General features: G+C 43.1%; 1 protein-coding gene across 1 annotated transcript; it reads left to right on the forward strand.

The window, feature by feature from the left end:
* Nucleotides 1–140: 140 nt before the first annotated feature.
* On the forward strand, nt 141–21526 carry LOC140065040 (cytochrome P450 2A13-like). The gene is made up of 9 exons (XM_072112473.1): nt 141–308; nt 2030–2192; nt 11258–11407; nt 12388–12548; nt 13094–13270; nt 16969–17110; nt 19041–19228; nt 20757–20898; nt 21044–21526. The coding sequence occupies exons 1-9, from the start codon at nt 141–143 to the stop codon at nt 21226–21228; spliced, it is 1476 nt and encodes a 491-aa protein (XP_071968574.1). The 3' UTR covers nt 21229–21526.
* The last annotated feature ends 555 nt before the right edge of the window (nt 21527–22081 follow it).

Below are 22081 nucleotides of genomic sequence, written 5' to 3' on the forward strand. Positions count from 1 at the left end.
AATGTAAATAATCAATTTTTTATGCTGTTAGTTAAAATTTCAAGTCATAGTTAAATTTTTAGGGAATGTTAATCATTGTTAAACTCCAAACCTGATGACTTCAAAGTAGAATTCTAATTGTATACATTTTGTTCTAGAACATGGAGGCGCTTGCATTGTATCTGGGTCTTTTCCTTCTCATCTCTCTTCTAATAACAACCTGGAGGATACAGAGGAGACGACTCTCTTTGCCTCCTGGACCCGCTCCTCTGCCATTCCTGGGAAACCTATTTCAAGGAAGCTTCGTACTATATGAATCTTATTTGAAGGTAACCAAACCTGACTTGTATATTCCTTGACTTAGAACAATTTAGATGGAGAGTGTCATCAAGGTCTTTGTTGGTCATTAGTAGACCTTCACACCAAGGAGGTGCCAAAAGTCTGACCCATACAATGTTGATGCCTCATATGAAGGATGACCCTTTAAATACTTTGCATCTTTATTGATCATAAGAGGTTGAGAGGGGTTTATGTGCATATAACAATCAGTATTATGGATATACCTTGGATACCCAAAAAATATATTGGGATCTAGATGTACATGACAGTTAAAAAGACATAAGTTTAATTATAATCCTCTAAAAAGTACCTAGTGTCCCAGCAACTCACACACTATAAATAGTCACACCGGTGGCTCACACGCCAAGCCACAGGTGTGAACACGAGGTATGGCAGGTATGAGAGGGCACTCCCTCCTTACATAGCACCTCCTTTTGGACTCGACCACGTACCCCTGTGGGCCACTTGTCCATGTCAGTGTATATTCTCCCTCTGATGAAGCTTGACTGTGGAAACGCGTCAGGGAGGTGTGCTTTTTGTTTGAATGAGTATTAGGGACAGAGTATTGGTACTGTCCTTGTAAGGACGGGAGTCTTTTTTGGGGGATAGGGTGTATCTAGAACATAATCCACACCTCCCCCATTTGATCCATGAGAATACAAGGATCTATTTCCTCCCGCCATAGGCCCTCTCAACCTGGCTACATAAAGTAGTGGTAAGTTTGGATCCAAGAGGGATCCTACACAGTAGATGCTCCCCCAGGGTATGTAACCAATCCAATTTGCCACTTTCTAGCCTGTATGAGATCTGAGCATGTTTTCGATTGTTCACAAGATTATGTATTTGCACTAGGGTGTAGTGGTTTGGTGCGTTAATTAATTGACTATTTATAGTGTGTGAGTTGCTGGGACGCTAGGTACTTTTTAGAGGATTATAATTAAACATATGTCTTTTTAACTGTCATTTTTTCTGGCTGAGATTTGAGTATATATTATATGACAGAATTATTGAAAAAGTTTTTTCTGCTATTTGTGATCTAGATGTACATGGATCATAACTCTTCTGGACCTATAAAAAAGTACCTTATATACTCGAGTATAAGCCTAGTTTTTCAGCACAAAATTTGTGCTCAAAAACCCTAACTCGGCTTATACTCGAGTCAACTAAAAACATAAAGACAAAACTCACCTTTCTGACATCACCCATAGGTCCTCTTCTGTCTGAGACAGTCTGAGACAGAAGAGGACCTATGGGGGACGTCGGAAAGATGAGTACAGTGTTATTTTTTTTCCTTCTACAGGGGCTGGGTAGGCTGTATGCTACAGGGGTTGGGTAGGCTGTATGCTACAGGGGCTGGCAGACTATATACTGGGTGGCTGTAACCAATGCATTTCCCATCCTCGGCTTATACTCGAGTCAATAGGTTTTCCCAGTTTTTTGTGTTGAAATTAGGGGTCGGCTTATACTCGGCTTATACTCGGGTCGGCTTATACTCGAGTATATACGGTAAATACTTATTGCTATGCAGAAGACGATCATCTGTAACTGGGGTAGATGAGGTTTTGGTGGGAAGTATAAGTATAAGTTTTTAATATTGAAAGTTGTGTCACAAAGGGCAGGGGCTTAACCTGAAGGGCTAAGATTTATTTAGTGTCAAATGTGGCCATAGATGAAGAATGATGACAAACTTCTTTATGGGATTTCTCTCCAGCTCTCCAAGGAGTATGGACCGGTCTTCACTGTTTGGCTTGGCAATTCACCAGTGGTTGTCTTGTGTGGATATTCAGTGGTTAAAGACGCCTTGATAAATAATTCACATCGTTTCGGTGATCGTGGATATCTGCCAATAACAGGCAGGATGGCCAATGGATATGGTGAGCACTACCAAGTATAACTCTGACCTTTTCATTTTCATTAAAGGGAATATGTCCTTTTGTGGTTCAGGATCACTCATCACTAGTAGTAATGTCATTTTTCTATGCTTTTCGTAAATGAAAGGCCATCCTATAGCAAAACTTAACATGGCATGAAATAGCTTGGAACTCCTATTATGGAGAAAGAGATATAAGGTTGCCCCACCCTCCTTTAACTGGCTGCCCTGTCTGGCCATACATTTTAGATAATGATTGACCAACCAGCAGATGTTATTCCTGATGGGGAATCCATAGTTGGACTTTGCAGTTTTGAACTAGTCTGATCTCTCATTAGTAAATGAATAGTGCTAAAGTTTTCTAAGGTGCCTGATTCACTCATTTTCGGTAGAAAAAAAAATACTCTTCTGCCAAGCAAACCAGAGTTGCAAATTAACAGAGTAAGTGCCCATCGGACCCCTCGTTCTCATGATCTGCGGGGGTCTCATCATTGTGGATAGGGCCTAACTTGTTTTGTAGCAAAAACCCTTTAAGTCCCTTGGCTTTCAATACCACTCCTATACAGATGAGGTGGAGAAGAAAAAATTGTGGGGGATTATTTAGAGCCTAGCGCCAATTGGTATGCACAAAGAAGGGGGGGGGGGGAGGTAATGGAGTGGAGTTGCAGCGTCACGCCCCGGAGCTGGATGTGTATCCAGTTGTAGTGTGTAGAAATAGAGAAAGAAAAAAAAGGGGTTGAATAGTGAGACGCGCTACATCCAAGGTGTAATATTGATTCTTTTTTATTGGAATAATGACTACGCGTTTCAACGCCGTAATGGCGTCTTCATCAGGTCAAACACTGTAAGATTACATAGTCAAAACAGAACAAAACATAATGTTAGTATGGTTAGTAGTTAGTAAACATAAAATTGAAACATAAGAATGAAACATAACATCAATCATAACTAAAATCAAATAAAAGGCGCAAAGTATAAGAAGCGTAGATATAAATATAGACATAGATGTAGACATAAAATAAAAAAATATATATACATACACATACACACACCTGACACAATAATAATAAATGAAATGAGCTTAAAAATAGCAAGGTTTATAGATGCAAAGTAATGGATATAGGCAGGAAGATTGTAGTGGTAATGGTTAGTCTGGGGGGAATTGGGCAGATGCTTGGTTAATTAATTAATTAGATGGATGATATGTAGTGAATGGATCGATAAATAAATAAATAAATGAATAGATGAATGAATAAATAAGTGAATAAATAAATAATTAATTAATTAGTAGATGGTGGTGATGAGTGGATAGATCCATGGATGGGTATGCAAATGTTAAAGAGTGGGTGAATGGGTAGAAGGGTGAGGAGTACCTGCTGTATTTTGGGCAGGTGCTTTGCTGCCTAGGTGTCCAAACCTAATGGAGGAGAAGAAGAGGATGTAGATGAGACCGGGGGTGAATAACGAGAGAGATGAGATCCGAGGGGGGGCGCATGTGGGGTGTCAGAGCGACTTACCGCTGCGTTCAGGGTAGCTGGAGGGAGGGCTGCGTGCTGTTTCTGGCGCGGGATGGACAGAAAGCGCGCCAGGAGAGACACGCGGTTTTTATTGATTAATTGAGAGACTGACAGGTCCGGACGGTGTAGTGGCAATGCGCCTGCGCAAGACTCGGAGCAGGGACGCAGAGTGGAAGGGTAAAGTGATTGTATGGAGAACAGAGGGTCAGGTCGGTGTGAGTGTCAATGGAGGAAGAATATATAAATGAATGAAGGAATGAATGAATGCATAGTCTAAGGTGTCAGTGTGAATAGGGGGTAAATGAATAAATAAATAATTATAATAATAATAATAATAATAATAATCTTTATTTATATAGCGCCATCAAATTCCGTAGCGCTTTACAAATCATAGGGGACATATACAACTATATTACATTACAAAGAACAAACAGTCATATGGAACAATAGGAGTGAAGGCCCTGCTCACAAGAGCTTACAGACTATGAGGATGAGGGGGTGACACAAGAGGTCGTATAATGGTCCAGCCATTCTTTATAAGGGAACAATATAAAATAATTTAATAAATAATTTACTAAACAACGATGTTGCTGCTTGAACCAGCCATCAGCCGCCATCTTATTTACAGGGTCCTAGGTGAAAAAGACTGCAGAGAAGCCTGGAGCTTGGTATATATCAGCTGTTTGCCAGATAACAGATGGGATAGTACATAGGATGGATTAGTAAAGGGAGAGTTGACATTTCATGCGGTTAGCGAGTGTGATAGGCTTGCCTAAAGAGATGGGTTTTAAGAGCACGTTTGAAGCTTTGGAGGGTAGGCATTAGTCTCAGAGTCTGAGGAAGGGCATTCCAGAGAATTGGTGCAACTCGGGAGAAGTCCTGGATACGTGCATGGGAGGTTCGAATTAAGGTAGAGATTAATCTAATGTCACTGGCAGATCGAAGAGCACGGGAAGGGCGATAGACTGAGATGAGAGAAGAGAGATAGGGAGGTGCAGCATTATTCAGAGCTTTGTGGATGAGGGTTATTATTTTAAAGTGAATACGGAAGGAGACAGGTAGCCAGTGCAGTGATTGGCACAAACTGGAGGCATCCGTGTAGCGTTTGGCCTGAAAGACGAGCCTGGCTGCTGCATTAAGAATAGATTGAAGAGGAGAGAGTTTAGAGAGTGGAAGACCAATTAGTAGAGAGTTACAGTAGTCTAGTCGAGAGTGAATAAGTGCAACAATTAGCATTTTAGAAGTTTCAAATGTCAGAAACGGCCGGATTCTGGAGATGTTTCTGAGATGCATACGGCAAGAGCGAGCAAGAGATTGAATATATGGTAAAAAGGAGGGGTCAGAGTCCAGCACAACCCCAAGACAGCGGGCCTGCTGCCTCGGTGCTATAGTGATCCCACAGACCGAGATGGAGAGGTCAGGGTTGGGTTGGTTAGTAGATGGTGGAAAGACAAGAAGTTCAGTCTTAGAAAGATTAAGTTTCAAGAAGAGAGAGGACATGATGTTAGAGACAGCAGAGAGACAGTCACTAGTGTTCTGGATTAAGGCAGGAGTGATGTTACGTGCAGAAGTATATAGCTGGGTGTCATCAGCATAAAGATGATACTGGAAACCAAATCTGCTGATGGTTTGTCCAATGGGGGCAGTATAGAGAGAGAAGAGAAGAGGACCTAGGACTGATCCCTGAGGAACCCTGACACTGAGAGGAAGATGAGAAGAGAAAGATCCAGAAAAGGAGACACTGAAAGTGCGGTTAGAGAGATAGGAAGAAAACCACGAGAGTGCAGTGTCCTTTAGGCCAATGGAGTGAAGCATCCTAAGGAGGAGCTGGTGGTCCACAGTATCGAACGCTGCCGATAGATCCAGGAGAATGAGGAGAGAATAGTCACCTTGGGATTTTGCAGTGAGGAGATCATTGGAGACTTTAGAAAGAGCAGTTTCAGTGGAATACATAGAGCGGAAACCAGATTGTAGGGGTCAAGGAGGGAGTTAGCTGAGAGATAGCGGGTTAGTCGAGAATAGACCAAGCGTTCCAGGAGTTTGGAGATGAAAGGGAGGTTAGAAACTGGTCGGTAGTTAGTAGCATTGGATGGGTCCAGTGAAGGTTTCTTTAGTAAAGGGGTAACAATAGCATGCTTGAAAGAAGAGGGGACGACCCCAGAAGAGAGAGAGAGATTGAAAATTTTAGTTAGGTGAGAAGTGACTGCTGGGGAGAGAGACTGTACCAGATGTGAGGGGATGGGGTCACTGATGCAGGTAGTGGGGCGAGCAGAGGAAAGGAGCCTAGACACTTCTTCCTCTGTGACTGGCTCAAAGGAAGAGAGTGAACAAGATAAGGTATCGGAGGGAAGGGGATTGGAGGGGTGAGTGGATTGAGCAATTATTTCCTGGCGGATACAATCAATTTTGTCCTTAAAATAGGCGGCCAGATCTTCAGCCCCAAGGTCTGTGACCGGTGGCTGCACCTTTGGTGTTAGTAAGGAGTGAAGGGTATCAAAGAGCCTTTTGGGGTTGTTAGAGAGAGAGGATATGAGATTAGTAAAATAGACCTGTTTAGCAAGGTGGAGGGCAGAGTTATACGTTTTTAGCATAAATTTGAAGTGTAGAAAGTCTGCAGATGTGCGCGATTTTCTCCACAGACGTTCAGCAATCCTGGAGCACTGCCGAAGGAAACGAGTTTGTTCAGTGTGCCATGGTTGCCTGCGTGTGTGTTGAAAATTTCGGATAGTGAGTGGTGCCATCTCATCTAGGGCGCTTCTGACAGTGTGATTATAGTGGTTAGTAGCCAGGTTTGGACAGGTGAAAGAGGAGATGGGGGACAGTGCAGACTGTAAGTTTTCTGTGAGTTGTTGAGTATCTATTGCACGTGGGTTCCGGTATGAGTGATGGGTGGAAGGCTTCTGAGAACGAGAAGGATTATTGAAAGTAAAAGAAAGGAGATTATGGTCTGAAAGTGGAAAGGAGGAATTGGTAAAATCAGATATTGAAGATGGTCGGGAGAAGACCAAATCGAGGATGTTTCCCTCACTATGAGTGGGGGAATCGCAGAGTTGTGAAAGACCGAGAGAAGTAGTTAGTGCTAAGAGCTGAGAGGCAGGAGGGGAAATGGGATTGTTAACAGGGATGTTGAAGTCTCCCATGATGATGGTTGGAATGTCACAGGATAAAAAGTGAGAGAGCCAAGAGGCAAAGTGGTCAAGAAACTGATAGGGTGAGCCAGGAGGACGGTATACTACAGCCACACGAAGAGAGAATGGGCGGAAAAGTCTGAGGGTGTGGACCTCAAAAGATGGGAAAATAAGAGAAGGTACAGGAGGAATGACCTGGAAAGTGCATTGTGGAGAGAGGAGTATGCCTACCCCACCTCCCTGCCTATTCTCAGGTCTGGAACAGTGCGAAAAGTGTAAACCGCCATAAGACAATGCTGCAACGGAGGCGGAGTCATCCTGCTGGATCCATGTTTCCGTAATGGCAAGCATGTCAAAAGACTTAGAAAGAAAGAGGTCATGAACTGATTCTAGTTTATTACACACAGAGCGGGCATTCCATAGGGCACATTTAAAAGGGGTTACGGGTGGAGAAGGAGAAGAGGGGATACACTGAATCTTTATAAGGTTAGCAGGGTTTCTGTGTGAAGTGTTAAAATAAGCAGAAGGTGGGCCTGGGTTAGGAGAGACGTCCCCTGCAGCAAGCAGAAGGAGAGAGAAAAGAGACAAAAGATGCTTCAGAGATTCACGCATTCTTGCTTCACGGCAGAAGACTGTGATAAGTTAGTCTGGTTACATAACGTATAGAGTGTGTGAGTGGTAAAGAAAGGTGAGTGAAGAAGGGAGGCATTGATATGGATAGTTGGTACTGGTGGAATAGATGGACGGTGGGCAAGTAAAACAACCTTAGCAAACAGGGAGAAAATTGAAAACATTTTGAGACAAACATAATTGTTCATTTTTCTCTGCCATCTTACCTGTCTCCTGCCCTGTCTAACTGCAATGTCAAACTGCAGTTTCATACTTGTCAGAATATTATTGTACTTAGCAGAATATTATGCTAAGCAAACAAGGAATGCAAGCATCCTATACTATCACTAAATTTATACCCAGAGAAGACAAGAGACCAGGCCCTCATTTAGCTCATAAAACAATTAATCTAGGCGACTTAACACATGTGGATCAAGTTCTGAACAGAGAAAAACAAACTCATTGAGGGGCAGAGATGAACATTAAATCAGGTAGGACAGAAAAGGGTCAAATGTTACAGAAAGAAACAGACACATGCAATACGAGGGCAATTAACAGATATATACCATTGCAGAGAGTGAGACTGGATTTAAAGACACAGTAGATGGGTGAAAAATGATTCAGCAATCAGAAATATATACCATTGCAGAGAGTGAGACTGGATTTAAAGACACAGTAAATAATTAAATAAATGGATAAATAGATACATGATTAGATGGGGTATAGATAAAATGCATCGATGTCTTAATGAGGGGCTAACTTAGGTATAGAAAATAAATAAATAATAAATATAAGTGAATATATACAAGGGTGGAAGACCCTGTATATACATACATATACACATACCTGCACATGCGCATGTGCTAGTGCACATGGGATATGGATGAAAAGCATAGATGATTGTGATTGTACTTGATTAGACACATAGAAGTGGGACCATAAATGTAAAATTGGGACCATAAATGTAAATGTAAACCATATGTGAATATAGTATATCGAATAGAGGGTGTACATGATTACGTAGAAATGTAAAGGCAGATTTCCAGGTGAATCTGGGTATATGAATAATGAATGATTAGATTGATGAATAAATAAATAGTGTGGAGTAGGAGAAATTGGGTGAAATTAAGGTACAAAAATGGATAAAATATGAATAAATATGAGTGAATAAATAAATAAGTAGGTATAGTGGGTATATGGATAGATAAATAGATAATTCAATGAATGGATAAATGAATGAAGAGTAGAAAATGATTGAAAGAAAATGAATGAAAATAAGGTACATAATTGGATAAAGTAGGATATAAAGAGCATTACAATATTAAAATATTAAAATAAGCAGTAATAGTAAAAACATTATTTGATTTTAGTTTATGTCATTCTTATGTTTCAATTTTATGTTTACTAACTACTAACCATACTAACATTATGTTTTGTTCTGTTTTGACTATGTAATCTTACAGTGTTTGACCTGATGAAGACGCCATTACGGTGTTGAAACGCATAGTCATTATTCCAATAAAAAAGAATCAATATTACACCTTGGATGTAGCGCGTTTCACTATTCAACCCCCTCCTTTTTTTTTTTTTTCTCTATTTCTACACCTATACAGATGACACATAGATATTATATTTCGGTCCGAATATCTCCTCTCTTCTAGCCAGAATCCTAGAATGTCTATCAGCCATATCCTCCTTCTTCTCTTCCCTTTCTCTAAAACTTAACATGGACAAAATGGAACTCCTAACCTTCCCTCCACCTAAAATATCCCTCAAGCCAGACCTACCCATCACAATTCATGGCTCCACACTCCCAAAAGGGGTCCTCCTTCCACTGGTTTCCTGCAGAAGCCTGCCTCTAATTATTAGGGACATTTGAGAAGCTGAAATATGGATTAGGCCACATTTTTCTTTGATCTATAAATAAAGATGGGGTATAGAGGATATATAGAGGCACTTCTCCACATTCCATTAATTTTATGAGGGGGTCTGGCTGAGCACTGCTGGGGAGTTGACTACCCTGGCCTTTGGCCTGTGTTTACAGTTGCAGAATAATTTTTAGAGTCTCTCTCTTATTTAGATCTTATCACCAAAGAGGTTATAATATATGGTAGCAAAGGAATAGGGGGATGCAGTGTATATAGGAGGGAAGGAATGGGGGATATACTTTATTGAATTGAAGGAATGCGGGTTATAGTACAATGCCCCTCAACCCTCTCATCCTCATAGACTGTAAGCTCTTGTGTCACCTCCTCATGCTCATAGACTGTAAGCTCTTGTGTCACCTCCTCATGCTCATAGACTGTAAGCTCTTGTGTCACCTCCTCATGCTCATAGACTGTAAGCTCTTGTGTCACCCCCTCATCCTCATAGACTGTAAGCTCTTGTGTCAACCCCTCATCCTCATAGACTGTAAGCTCTTGTGTCACCTCCTCATCCTCATAGACTGTAAACTCTTGTATCACCCCCTCATCCTCATAGACTGTAAGCTCTTGTGTCACCTCCTCATCCTCATAGACTGTAAGCTCTTGTGTCACCCCTCATCCTCATAGACTGTAAGCTCTTGTGTCACCCCCTCATCCTCATAGACTGTAAGCTCTTGTGTCACCCCCTCATCCTCATAGACTGTAAGCTCTTGTGTCCCCCTCATCCTCATAGACTGTAAGCTCTTGTGTCACCCCCTCATCCTCATAGACTGTAAGCTCTTGTGTCACCCCCTCATCCTCATAGACTGTAAGCTCTTGTGTCACCCCCTCATCCTCATAGACTGTAAGCTCTTGTGTCACCCCTCATCCTCATAGACTGTAAGCTCTTGTGTCCCCCTCATCCTCATAGACTGTAAGCTCTTGTGTCACCCCCTCATCCTCATAGACTGTAAGCTCTTGTGTCACCCCCTCATCCTCATAGACTGTAAGCTCTTGTGTCACCCCCTCATCCTCATAGACTGTAAGCTCTTGTGTCACCCCCTCATCCTCATAGACTGTAAGCTCTTGTGTCACCCCCTCATCCACATAGACTGTAAGCTCTTGTGTCTACCCCTCATAGACTGTAAGCTCTTGTGTCACTTCCTCATCCTCATAGACTGTAAGCTCTTGTGTCCCCCCTCATCCTCATAGACTGTAAGCTCTTGTGTCACTTCCTCATCCTCATAGACTGTAAGCTCTTGTGAGCAGAGCCCTCACGCCTGTTGTTCCATATGACTGTTTGCACTCTGTAATGTAAAATTATATTTGTATATGTCCCCTATGATTTGTAAAGAGCTGCGGAATATGATGGCGCTATATAATTAACGATTATTACTATTATCAAGTTTAGACACCTTATATGAGTGTTATTCAGAAATTCATTTTGACCTCCACAGTAAGTATCTCAGATGTCAGAGATTAACCATTACTGGCCTGAATACCTCTACCTACTGATATGTCATTGCCACTACATACTTTACCTTTAACTTGTCCCATTGTTTTCTGGTTGGGTTCTCAGTAGACATAGGAGGGCATTTATTATTTCTCTTTTTTTTTTTTGCTGACACAATGTAGCTTTTTTTCTTTTTGTCGCTCAATCCCTTTTCTTTCACTTCTAGTTTCCCAAAACTTTTTTGTTGCTTAATTAGACCAACAAAAAAGCGAGTCCACAACTTCTAAACTCTTCATGAATGTGGTTTTAAAATTTCTGACACTCATTTGTTCTTCTTATGGTGCGCCAAACAAATACCCAAATACCCGAATCTGGTTCCATAAAGGCAGAAAAACCCTTGTGTATGGGGGCTGACATTTTTTGCTTTGATTGCTCTTGACTTCTTTGTTCTGATTCAGGAATTATAAGTACCAATGGTGAGCGCTGGAGACACACAAGAAGATTTGCTGTCACCGTGTTAAGGAATTTTGGGATGGGTAAAAGATCAATGGAGCAGAGAGTACAAGAAGAATCTGAGAATCTCCTCAAGGCAATGGAAGCTGAATGTGGTAAGAATAGTGTGTAAGACATCCATAGGTATCTCCTCATGAACAATATAGAATCTACATTACACTCTGACATGTATAGTATTATTATAATCTGCATAAACAGACATGTGACAGCCAGTTAGGCGGCCATTAGGCCTGAGCCCCAGTAACTCATAAGCTCTTTAATATATGCATGATCTTTCTACATGAAGGCGCACTGTTTCAAAAAAGAAGCATGGTGAGTCAGTGCAGAAGTTTGTGACTATATTAAACAAAATCCATTGTTTAAACCATTTGTTTTTATGCATTGTGAACCAAACATAACTTGGGAATGCTTTAGCTAGACTGATGCAGATACATATCTTGTTTCATACCTGATCCAAGTGATTTTGCCAAAAAAAAAAAAAAAACAATTATAAAATTCAGAACTTTGGGAAAGCTTGGTGCAGAATGGCTGCAGTACATAAACACATTACACAGAGCTTACTGAACTGTGCAGACAGGACTAATCAACCTGAGCTGGATGACTTGCACAGCACCTGGGGGATAGTGCAGCGATTGATTACTTCTGCTTGTCAGGGACAACACAGTGAATACAGCGTTCTCTGGAGCAGTGATTAATTAGGGTGAGAGGGGAAGCCCCGGGGCAGTCACAGGAGTGACAGAGCCTCATTAACATAATGTTATAATAGTTTTTCCAGCAAAACCACTCAGTTCAGGGATTAAACAAGATATGTTTCTGCATCCGTGTAGCTACAGCATTCTCAAGCTATGTTTGGTTTGCAATGCTTGGGCCTTGTGGCCACATACTATGGAGTCTACCCAGTTTGGCAGTTATGGGACACCTGGTATCCCTGCTAGTCCCTACTCATTAAAAAAATTGGTTGGGGGGGAAGGTAAAGATGGTGTTGTAAAATGGGAAAGGTGGTTCACTGAAATCTGGATCCCTAGCAGTAATATTTGAGATATTTCCAGAAGATTTATGAAATGTTTGTTTCCAGGTGAACCCTTCAACCCTCAAGCAGTTCTTGGATGGGCGGTGAACAATGTCATCAACTTGGTTGTTTTTGGCAAAAGATGGGACTATAAGGACAAAACATTCCTGAAGCTCCTGAACGTCACAAATGACCTGTTCAACTTTGTCCGATCTCCTCTAGGAGCGGTCAGTGATATGGTTTTCATTTTTATTGGAGTAGATATCAAAAGGCGGGTTGAACTTGCTAAAGGTTGCTGAGGCCTGTATTCAACACTAGGTGGAAAAGTGATAGCTTAGTCTCTAACACCCCTGACACCTCTAACTCACATGGCGGCAATAAAAATTCAGAAACTAAAACATTCTCCTAAAATATTCCCAAGTTTTGCATCTCCAACAATTGGGGACATGGTCTATGGACAAGCTAAGGTCAGGACAGTCACAGTTCCTTTATAACTATACAACAGGCAGAGGTCAGTGCAAGCGGAGCCTCTTTAGTGGAGTTCAGATGCACAATCTGACACGGAGAGCCAGAGATTCATTGGTGGATGGGTCCATAGAGCTCAATAGTGAAAGAGTTAAAGATTATTAAATTGCTGAACTGGTCTCTTAACGCAGACTCATTGAACATAGAAAAACTAAATATACAATATGGCACCTTAAAACCAGTGATGGGCATGGTAGAAGTATAACACTATGCTCCTGATAATTTGTAACATATTTTTATTCCTCAGGCGTATGTTGCATTTGAAAGGATCATGAAGCATCTGCCTGGTAGACATCAGAAGGTCTTTCAAGAATGTGAAGGTATGAAATCTTTCATCCGGGAGCAAATTGAATCTCATAGGAAGACACTAAATCCGGACTTGCCACAAGATTTTATTGACTGCTTCCTCATCAGGGCAAAGCAGGTAGGAGAACATGTGGAACGGCACCTTTACCATCTACTCCAAGCCCAGTGTTAGGGCACATTCACACTGACGTATGCCCGCACCATTCTAGCCATAGCTGCCAATGCAAAATACTATATATATATATCCACTTCCAAACTTCAGAAGAACAAAGCTGTTCACAAAGTATAATTTCAGCAATAGTAAAATAAACTGTTTGGCACTAGGAATGGGAAACAGGAAACGGGCCACCATTCACACCATGCGGCTGTCTTCCCTCCAACACCTTGGCATTAGAAATCTATAGGGAAATAGCACAAACACATAGCATAGCCTGTAGAATAAATAGAAAAATCATTACTGTAGTGTAACTCACAATTTTCATTTAAGATAAAGATATAGACACCTGCTTTGGCAGCATCATCGCCCATTGCACAAGCAGAGAGGGGAGGACTACCACCATAGAGCTCCTCCTCTTCTTTGTCTTGCTGTCTACCTGATATTGCACAATCCCGCATGTTGCTACGGACCAGTCTGTAGCAGTGCAATACAGACAGGGTCATCTTGTGCCAAGTGAGAAGTCTCTTGGCATATAAGATGGCGTCCTTAAAGCAATTTATAAGGAGCCAGGCATCCTGGATATCCTCAATGGCATGAAAGCCCTGAAACAGTCCATGAAGTGATGCGTACGTCAAGGTGTTCTTCAGAACAGAGTCTGTGAATTCGTGTTCCAGGGCGTGCAGCAGGCTTTGAGCAAAGGGACACACCCAAAACAGGTGCAGAGGAGTTTCCTCCTTCCAGGAGCAACTGGGGTGGTAGGGAGTGTTGCTCAGTCTTCCGGCATACATGAACGACCAAAGGGGCCACACCTCGTTACGCAGGACAAGAGTTTTCCCCTCCAAAAAAAGTTGTCTGTGGCCCCACAGTGCAACTCTGTTGTTGACTTTGGACATGCATTCTTGCCAGGTCTTTAGGGCTGTGCCTTCCTTACCGAATCAAATTTCAAGAAGGCGGCAGAAGAAGCTAGCTGCCAGTCTCCGAATACCATGACCTTAGACGAATTGCAGTTGACTTTTGCCCCCAAAGCCTGTCTGAACTCCTGTAGCTCTGGAAGAGCACTGTCACCCAATGCCGGTCGGGGTAGCAGACTGTCATGTCATCCATGTACATCGAGCCCTATGACCTGGTGCAGTGATCCCTCTGATCTCTTTGTTCTGCCAGATAGACACCGCATATAGCTTTATAACGCAAACAAAAGGAAGAGGTGAGCGAGGGGAGCCTTGTCTGACTCCTGAAAGTACAGGGTCAGTCTTCCAGCGGTTCACCAACACTGAGCAAGGTATCAAGGTACATTAGATTGACAATGGAGCAGAGCATCTTAACTAGACCAAACGTATGCAGGGCCAGGCCCATGAACTGGTGCAAGACCCAGTCAAAGGCTTTCTCCTGTTCCAGGCTGACCAGGGCCCCCCGAATGCTTCTGACGTACTGCAGGGTGTCTCACACCAGGGCCAGGTTGTGTGCGATCATGTTGCTGGGGACACCACAGGTCTGGTCCGGGTGGACAATCTAACCGATATGACTTCCTTCAGCCTGTGGCCCAGCCGCTTGGCCAGGATCTTGTAGTCCGCATTGAGCAGAGAGATGAGACGCCAGTTCTTCAGGTCGCACCTCTCACCCTTCCGCTTGTACAAGACCATGATCAGTCCTTGCCCCAGCGTCAGCGGCATCCTGCCCTCCACCACCATCATCTCGTAGAGCTCCAGCAGGTCCAGGCAGATCAGGCCCTCCAGGCGATACGTACAACTCAGCCAGGAGACCTTCACTATCTGAAGTCCTACCGGGTCTGAAAGATTTAGCTGCAGAGAGCATCCTGCCCTCCACCACCATCTCCTCGTAGAACTCCAGCAGGTCTGGCAATACATAGCTCAGCCAGGAGGCCGTCACTACCTGGGGTTCTGTCGGGCCTGAAGGATTTAGCAGCAGAGAGCAGCCCAGCCACCACCAGAGGGGCCTCCATAGCCTCGGCACTTGCAGGATCTAGGGTGTTAGCGATATCTGACAGGAACTGTGTGCCAGTATTTAAAAATCTGGTGCACCCTGCACACTTGTGAGGCAATCAGTACTTGGTACAGTATACCTCACTATTGATAAATCTGGGCAATTAAAGTTTTGTTGTATTTATTTTTGTATCAGACTTTCATATACCCCTTCAAATGTATTTTATTGATATTTTATGTGACAGTAAACACAATGGGGGTCATTTACTAAGGGCCCGATTCGCGTTTTCCCGACGTGTTACCCGAATATTTCCGATTTGCGCTGATTTTCCCTGTATTGCCTCGGGATTTTGGCGCATGCAATCGGATTGTGGCGCATCGGCGCTGGCATACACGTGACGGAAATCAGGGGGGGGGGGGGGTCAGGTAGCCGAACGAAAACCTGACGGATTCGGAAAAACCGTCGCATTTTAAGAAAAAAATGTCGCTCGGCACACGCTTACCTTCACTCAGCCCGGCTCGGTGTTCTCCAGTGCGTTCCGATGCTCTGCAGCGCAGCAGCGACATCTGGTGGACGGTGGAGGAACTATCATAGTGAATCGCCGGAAGACCCGGATCCACCGCAGAGAACACGCCGCTGGATCGCGAATGGGCCGTGTAAGTAAATCTGCCCCAATTTCTCTACAGGAACTCATAGTCCTGTGTGGCGCTTTCACCATCAATTGTACTCATGTCTTAAAGACGCAGGTACTATTGCATGCAGATGAGGGCAGATGCACCTAGCAGCTGCTGCAGCAAAGGGGGGTGGGGGGATGGACCCACTTTTTTTTTTTTTAAACATATGAAGAAAGTTTCTGCTGCTAAGCTGTCCCATCAGCTAACCAGCCTTGTGCATTAAGTACATGGTGGTAATTCTGGCCATGCTGCAGCTACTCAAAAGTGACCACTTAGTCTAGACGAGGAAAAGCAGCTATCAGTTTAGATGGGCAACCTTGTCTTGATAGGTTTGCAGTTGTATCATACTTCTCCTATTCCCAGAAGAGGGACAGTACTCCTTGAGATGTTCAAAAATACCTAACCTGCAATACACCCTGCCACGACTTTATCCATGGTGTATTCCTTAATTTTCATGATGCTGTTTATTCACTTACGTTCTTTAACAAACCTCTGAGGCCTTCACAAAACAGGTTTAGTTATACAGGCAGTCCCCGGGTTACATACAAGATAGGGTCTGTAGGTTTGTTCTTAAGTTGAGTTTGTATGTAAGTCGGAACTGTATATTTTATCATTGTAAACCCAGCCAGAACGTTTTTGGTCTTTGTGACAATTGGATTTTAAAAATGTTGGGTTGTCATAAGAATCAATATTAACACTAAATCTTCATTACAGACGCCTGTGATAACTGTTTCAGCTGATTATTGTAGGCTGGGACTAAAATACAATAAATTACCAATATCCAGAGGTCCGTTTGTAACTATGGGTCGTATGTAAGTTGAGTGTTCTTAAGTAGGGGACAGCCTGTACTGAAAATAAATGACAAACAAATCTATGTTAACTTACTAGGTGACTTCCAATGGCAACTGGACATACAGATTTTACTAAGGGGTATAAGAGGACTAAGGGCTGAATACATATGCACTCCACAATACACAGTTTTTCAATTTGAACAGAACCTTATATTGATACCCAGTCTACAACTAGTATATCTCTGAATTACAGGAAAATGAGATGAATTGTGAAGAGTTCAGTGTGGATAATTTGGTTGTTACAGCCTTTGAGTTATTTATTGCTGGAACAGAGACCACATTGAATACGCTGCATTTCAGTCTCCTGTTGATGATACAAAATCCACACATCCAAGGTAAGAGATATGACTAGAATCCAACAAAGCTCAGATTACACTGTTTGCATCAAAAATCTGCTGGGCTTCAATCAGGGGGGTACCAGCCATGAGGCGAGTTGAGCCTCTTACCTCAGGCCGCACCGCCTGCAGCAAGGTAAGGGTGCAGCATCATGGGCACATTTATCTGCTACAAAGCAGGACCTGCCACTTAAAAATAATGTACCGTATATACTCGAGCATAAGCCGACCCGAGTATAAGCCAAGACCCTTAATTTTATCACGAAAAACTGGAAAAGCCTATTGACTGGAGTATAAGCCGAGGGTGGGAAATGCATTGGTCAAAGCCTCCCCAGTATATAACCTGTCAGCCACTGTAGTAGATAGCCAGCCCCCAGTAGTATATAGCCTGCCAGCCCCTGAAGTATATAGCCAGCTCCCTGTAGTATATATCCTGCCAGCTCCCTGTAGTATATAGCCTGCAAGCCCCCTTTAGTATATAGCCTGCAAGCCCCCTCTAGTATATAGCCTGCCAGCACCCTCTAGTATATAGCCTGCCAGCCCCTGCCCCCAATATAATGCTTGTAGGAAAAAAACAAAAGGTGTACTCACCTACCAACGCACACCCGGCAAGTCCTCTTCTATCCATCTCAGCTTCAGCATCGGCTCAGTGTTCCCACACGTTCCATCACAGGCAGCATTAGAATGTCAGCGTGCGGCTGCCGTCACGATGCCAGCGACAGACCGCACAGGGACACGGAGCTGATGCCGGGGCCACCATATATTGGGGGGGGGGGGGGGCGTCGGAAGTTGAGTACACTTTTTTTTCGTGGCTTGAGTATAAGCCGAGTTAGGGTTTGTCTGCGCATTTTTTGTGCTGAAAAACTCGGCTTATACTCGAGTATATACAGTATCTTAACACCTGATGTCAGCATATGTGCGCCCACTTGCTAAAAAATATAACCTGATATATCACTATTGAATGGGGCAGATGGGACGACATTCTTTAGCTCACCTCAGGGGGCAGAGAGTTTAGCCTAACTCTGCACTAGCTGTGTCTCAGGGCTGTGCCCATTTGTCCTGTGATTTTCTAGAGCTGTTTACATATACATTTTCACAAAGACAAGAGGCTGCTGCTACCTGTTTGCGTAAGGGGGAGGAGGGGACATTCATGTGATGGTGCTCTACGTGTGTAGCTAAGTGAGTCCAGTTCTGTTAGGTAAAAAATCTCAACTCTTCAGTATCAGTCTGTCCACTCCATTCTGTGATTCTGCAGAACTTTATCTGTTTCTCTCTACCCCTCAAACTGTGACCCACACTCCTCTGCAGCCCCCTCCTTCTCCTTCTCCTCTTTCTACACTTTCTGCAAATCATAGAAGCAATTAACCCCCTTATTGTCACACAGAACAGACTATACACTTCATGTGATTGTTTCACAGCTGTTTTCTACTATTTATTACATGCTTCTTGTTTCTGCATGTTATTGCCAGGCTAGTCACTGTATAGATCCTGTATGTACACTATGTAGTGTTTAGTGAATTTAATGGTAGGAATCTAATTGGATTTACTGCTTGAGCATACAATGAGAGAGCACTAGGCATCATGGGTACTGTGGGCAACCTAAATTTGACTCAATGCTACTGAGAGAGATTGCTGCCATGTAGCTTCAAAACAGAAAATACCATAACTATAGAATGAAGAGGGCAAGAAACAAAATATATGCATCGTTACACCAATAAAAATGGTATTGTTTAGGATACTTAATAAGCTCCTGTCATACTTCTCGTCTTCTCTTTTTGCACTTTTCATATTTATGCAAATTCATTTCTCAGAGGTGCAGCCTTTATTGCAGATTCAACTCATATAAAGCAGCGGTGGACAGTATAGAGAAAAGGAAAAGGCTGCAGAGTGAAGCTAATTTGCATAAATCCACAAGTTTAATATTTTGCAGAGAAGGTCCAGAAGGAAATTGATACTGTGGTTGGTCCAAGCAGGAAACCTGCAATCTCGGACAGGTCCCGGATGCCTTATACAAATGCTGTGATACATGAGATCATGAGATACTTAGACATTGTTCCAATGGCTCTCGCTCACAAGGTCTCTGGGGACACAATCTTCAGAGGTTTTATGATCCCTAAGGTAAGAACTTCAATAATCTTTAGGGGTGAAAAGATCTGTAAATTTCCAATACATTCCTACCATTTTAAGATCCACTGCATATACATGTAAACCCCCTACCAACGTGTGCAGTATCATTAAGTCACACATTGGCTACGGGTGTATGGAGAGGGCTCACGGGCTGACACCTCTCCATAATAGGGGGCTGCGTACTGCAACAAACCCCCACCGGAAACACCTGTGATTGGTGCTAGCACCTTTATTTATATAGCGCTTACAGATTCCACACAGTCCCTGTCCCCAATGGGGCTCACAAACTAATCAGCCTACCAGTGTTTTTTTGGCGTGTGGGAGGAAATCGGAGGAAACCCAGGCAAACATATAGAGAACTTACAAACTCTTTGCAGATGTTGACCTGAAAGTGACTTGAACTGAGGACCCCAGTACTGCAAGGCTGTAGTGCTAACCACTGAGCCACTGTGTTGCCCTGAAAGATCTCCTGTTTACTAGACAGGCACTTTAACCAACTAAGCCACAGCGCCTTGTGGCAGCACTGATCTCTGTTAACCCTTGATTGCCGCCATTTGATTGGGTGCCCTCATCTTCGCCAAAATGATCCCCTTTGATCCCCTTGATATTATCAGGGAGCAATGATCTGTCACCATGAGGAGCTTAACAGATTCAACGTAGTGTCCTATCTTGAGGCAGCATGTTATAGAGCAGGAGGAGCTGACCAGATTATATACTGTACATATTGTCCTATCTGCAGGCAGCATGTTATAGAGCAGGAGGAGCTGAGCAGATTGTATATAGTGTCCTATCTGCAGGCAGCATGTTATAGAGAAGGAGGAGCTCAGCAGATTGTACATAGTGTCCTATCTTGAGGCAGCATGTTATAGAGCAGGAGGAGCTGACCAGATTATATAGTGTCCTATCTGCAGACAGCATGTTATAGAGCAGGAAGAACTGAGCAGATTGTATACAGAGTCCTATCTGCAGCCTGCAGGCAGCATGTTATAGAGAAGGAGGAGCTTAGCAGATTGTACTTCGTGTCCATCTGTTGGCAGCATGTTATAGAGCAGGAGGAGCTGTACGCAGTACGCTCCTCCATCTTCTTGGTGATTACAGGAAGCAGCTCCATCGTTTCTGCTTTGTGTATGCTCTGCTCTTATGATGCCACACACAGCTGACACATCCATCATAGTGAGTAGTGTATATAGTAGTCATAGGGTTGTAATAGTTTACAGGTCTATTTGTGTTACAGTGCATAGGTGTATATGTACATGTGTGTAATAATCTGTGTATAGGACAATATAACTGTAATGTAGAGCTAATAGATATATAAGAATACTGCAAACGTTACACCGCTAGTAATGACTAGTCACGTATCAAAGTCAGATGTCAAAGTGAGTTATCATAGTCAGGTGTCAGTGACCAACCTCAGGGTTCTTGAGTAGTTTTCCTTGGATCAGAGATCAAAATCAGGTAACAACATAAGTTATCAGCAACAGGTGAGAGAGTTACTTAACATTTCATGACATCCAAACAGGGAACCACCGTACTCCCCATGCTCGGCTCCATCTTGTCAGACCCAGAATGTTGGAAGTCTCCTTGGGATTTTAATCCAGAAAACTTTTTGGACCAGAGTGGATTGTTCTGCACAAATGATGCTTGGATGCCCTTCTCAGCAGGTACGTCGACCCTGAACTTTCAAATTGTAAACGTCCCCCTTACGTATTGGAGAAGTCACTGCCATTTCAAGGGGTTTTCACAAGTCTAAATGTCAAATGGTTAAGCACTAAAGCTTAAGCACTAAAAAGGTTTGTATTCTTACAGGTAAGAGGCTCTGCCCTGGAGAAGGACTGGCTCGGATGGAAATCTTCCTCTTCCTCACAGCTCTCCTTCATAAATTCACATTCAAACCTGCAAATCCATCAGACACATATGACCTGTGTACCAGTAGAAGAGCGTTCCGAAAAACAGGACTTTCATATTATTTGAGAGCCTATCCCCGCACCTAAAGAATGATTTCCATATTCTGCTCTAAAGTGACGAATACAGAACTCACTAAGTTTTATATTGAAGTTTTTTTTTATTTCTCACATTCCAATCTAATTTTTTTTTTTTTGTCAAATTTGTAGTATTAGGCATCCGAGATAAAAATACAAGTCTTAGTTATCCTCGTGTGAATAATGGATATTATTCATTATTATTTCTTCAATTTATCCAGGAAGTTTAATCTACCTATGGATGAACCCGTCTTGTCTTCTTACGTGTCTGTTTCTTGAAGTATTACTGAGGAATTCCTTTCTCAGAAGTCTCCACATTATCCTTGTTATCCTGTTTCCGCATGTTGCACTGTGTGTGGGAGACTAGAGACAGATGAAAATAAAGTAGAGAGAAAAGACAAGAATAGATATCCACCTACCTAATCCACCCTACTTTGGATGTTACTGAGATGCTTGATCCGCCCATCCGTCCTTATCCCAGTGCTGTGACAGGTGCTTGGATATGGGGGGTCATTTATTAAGGACCCGATCGCGTTTTCCCGACGTGTTACCCGAATCTTTCCGATTTGCGCCGATTTTCCCCACGGGATTTTGCCGCACGCGATCGGATTGTGGTGCATCGGCGCTGGCATGCACGTGACGGAAATCGGGGTGTGTGGCCGAACGAAAACCCGACGGATTTGGAAAAACCGCCGCATGTTAAAAAAAAAAAGTGTCGCGGAGCTTGCACTTACCTTCACTAGGAATAGGCCAGTGAACTTGAGTGCATTCCGGGGAACTTCAGCGCAGCAGCGGAGGAACTGCCTTAATGAATCCCGGCCGGACCCGAATCCACCGCAGAGAAGGCACTGATGGATCGCGAATG

The sequence above is a fragment of the Engystomops pustulosus genome, chromosome 6, assembly GCF_040894005.1.
Source record: "Engystomops pustulosus chromosome 6, aEngPut4.maternal, whole genome shotgun sequence".
Taxonomy (NCBI): Eukaryota; Metazoa; Chordata; class Amphibia; order Anura; family Leptodactylidae; genus Engystomops; species Engystomops pustulosus.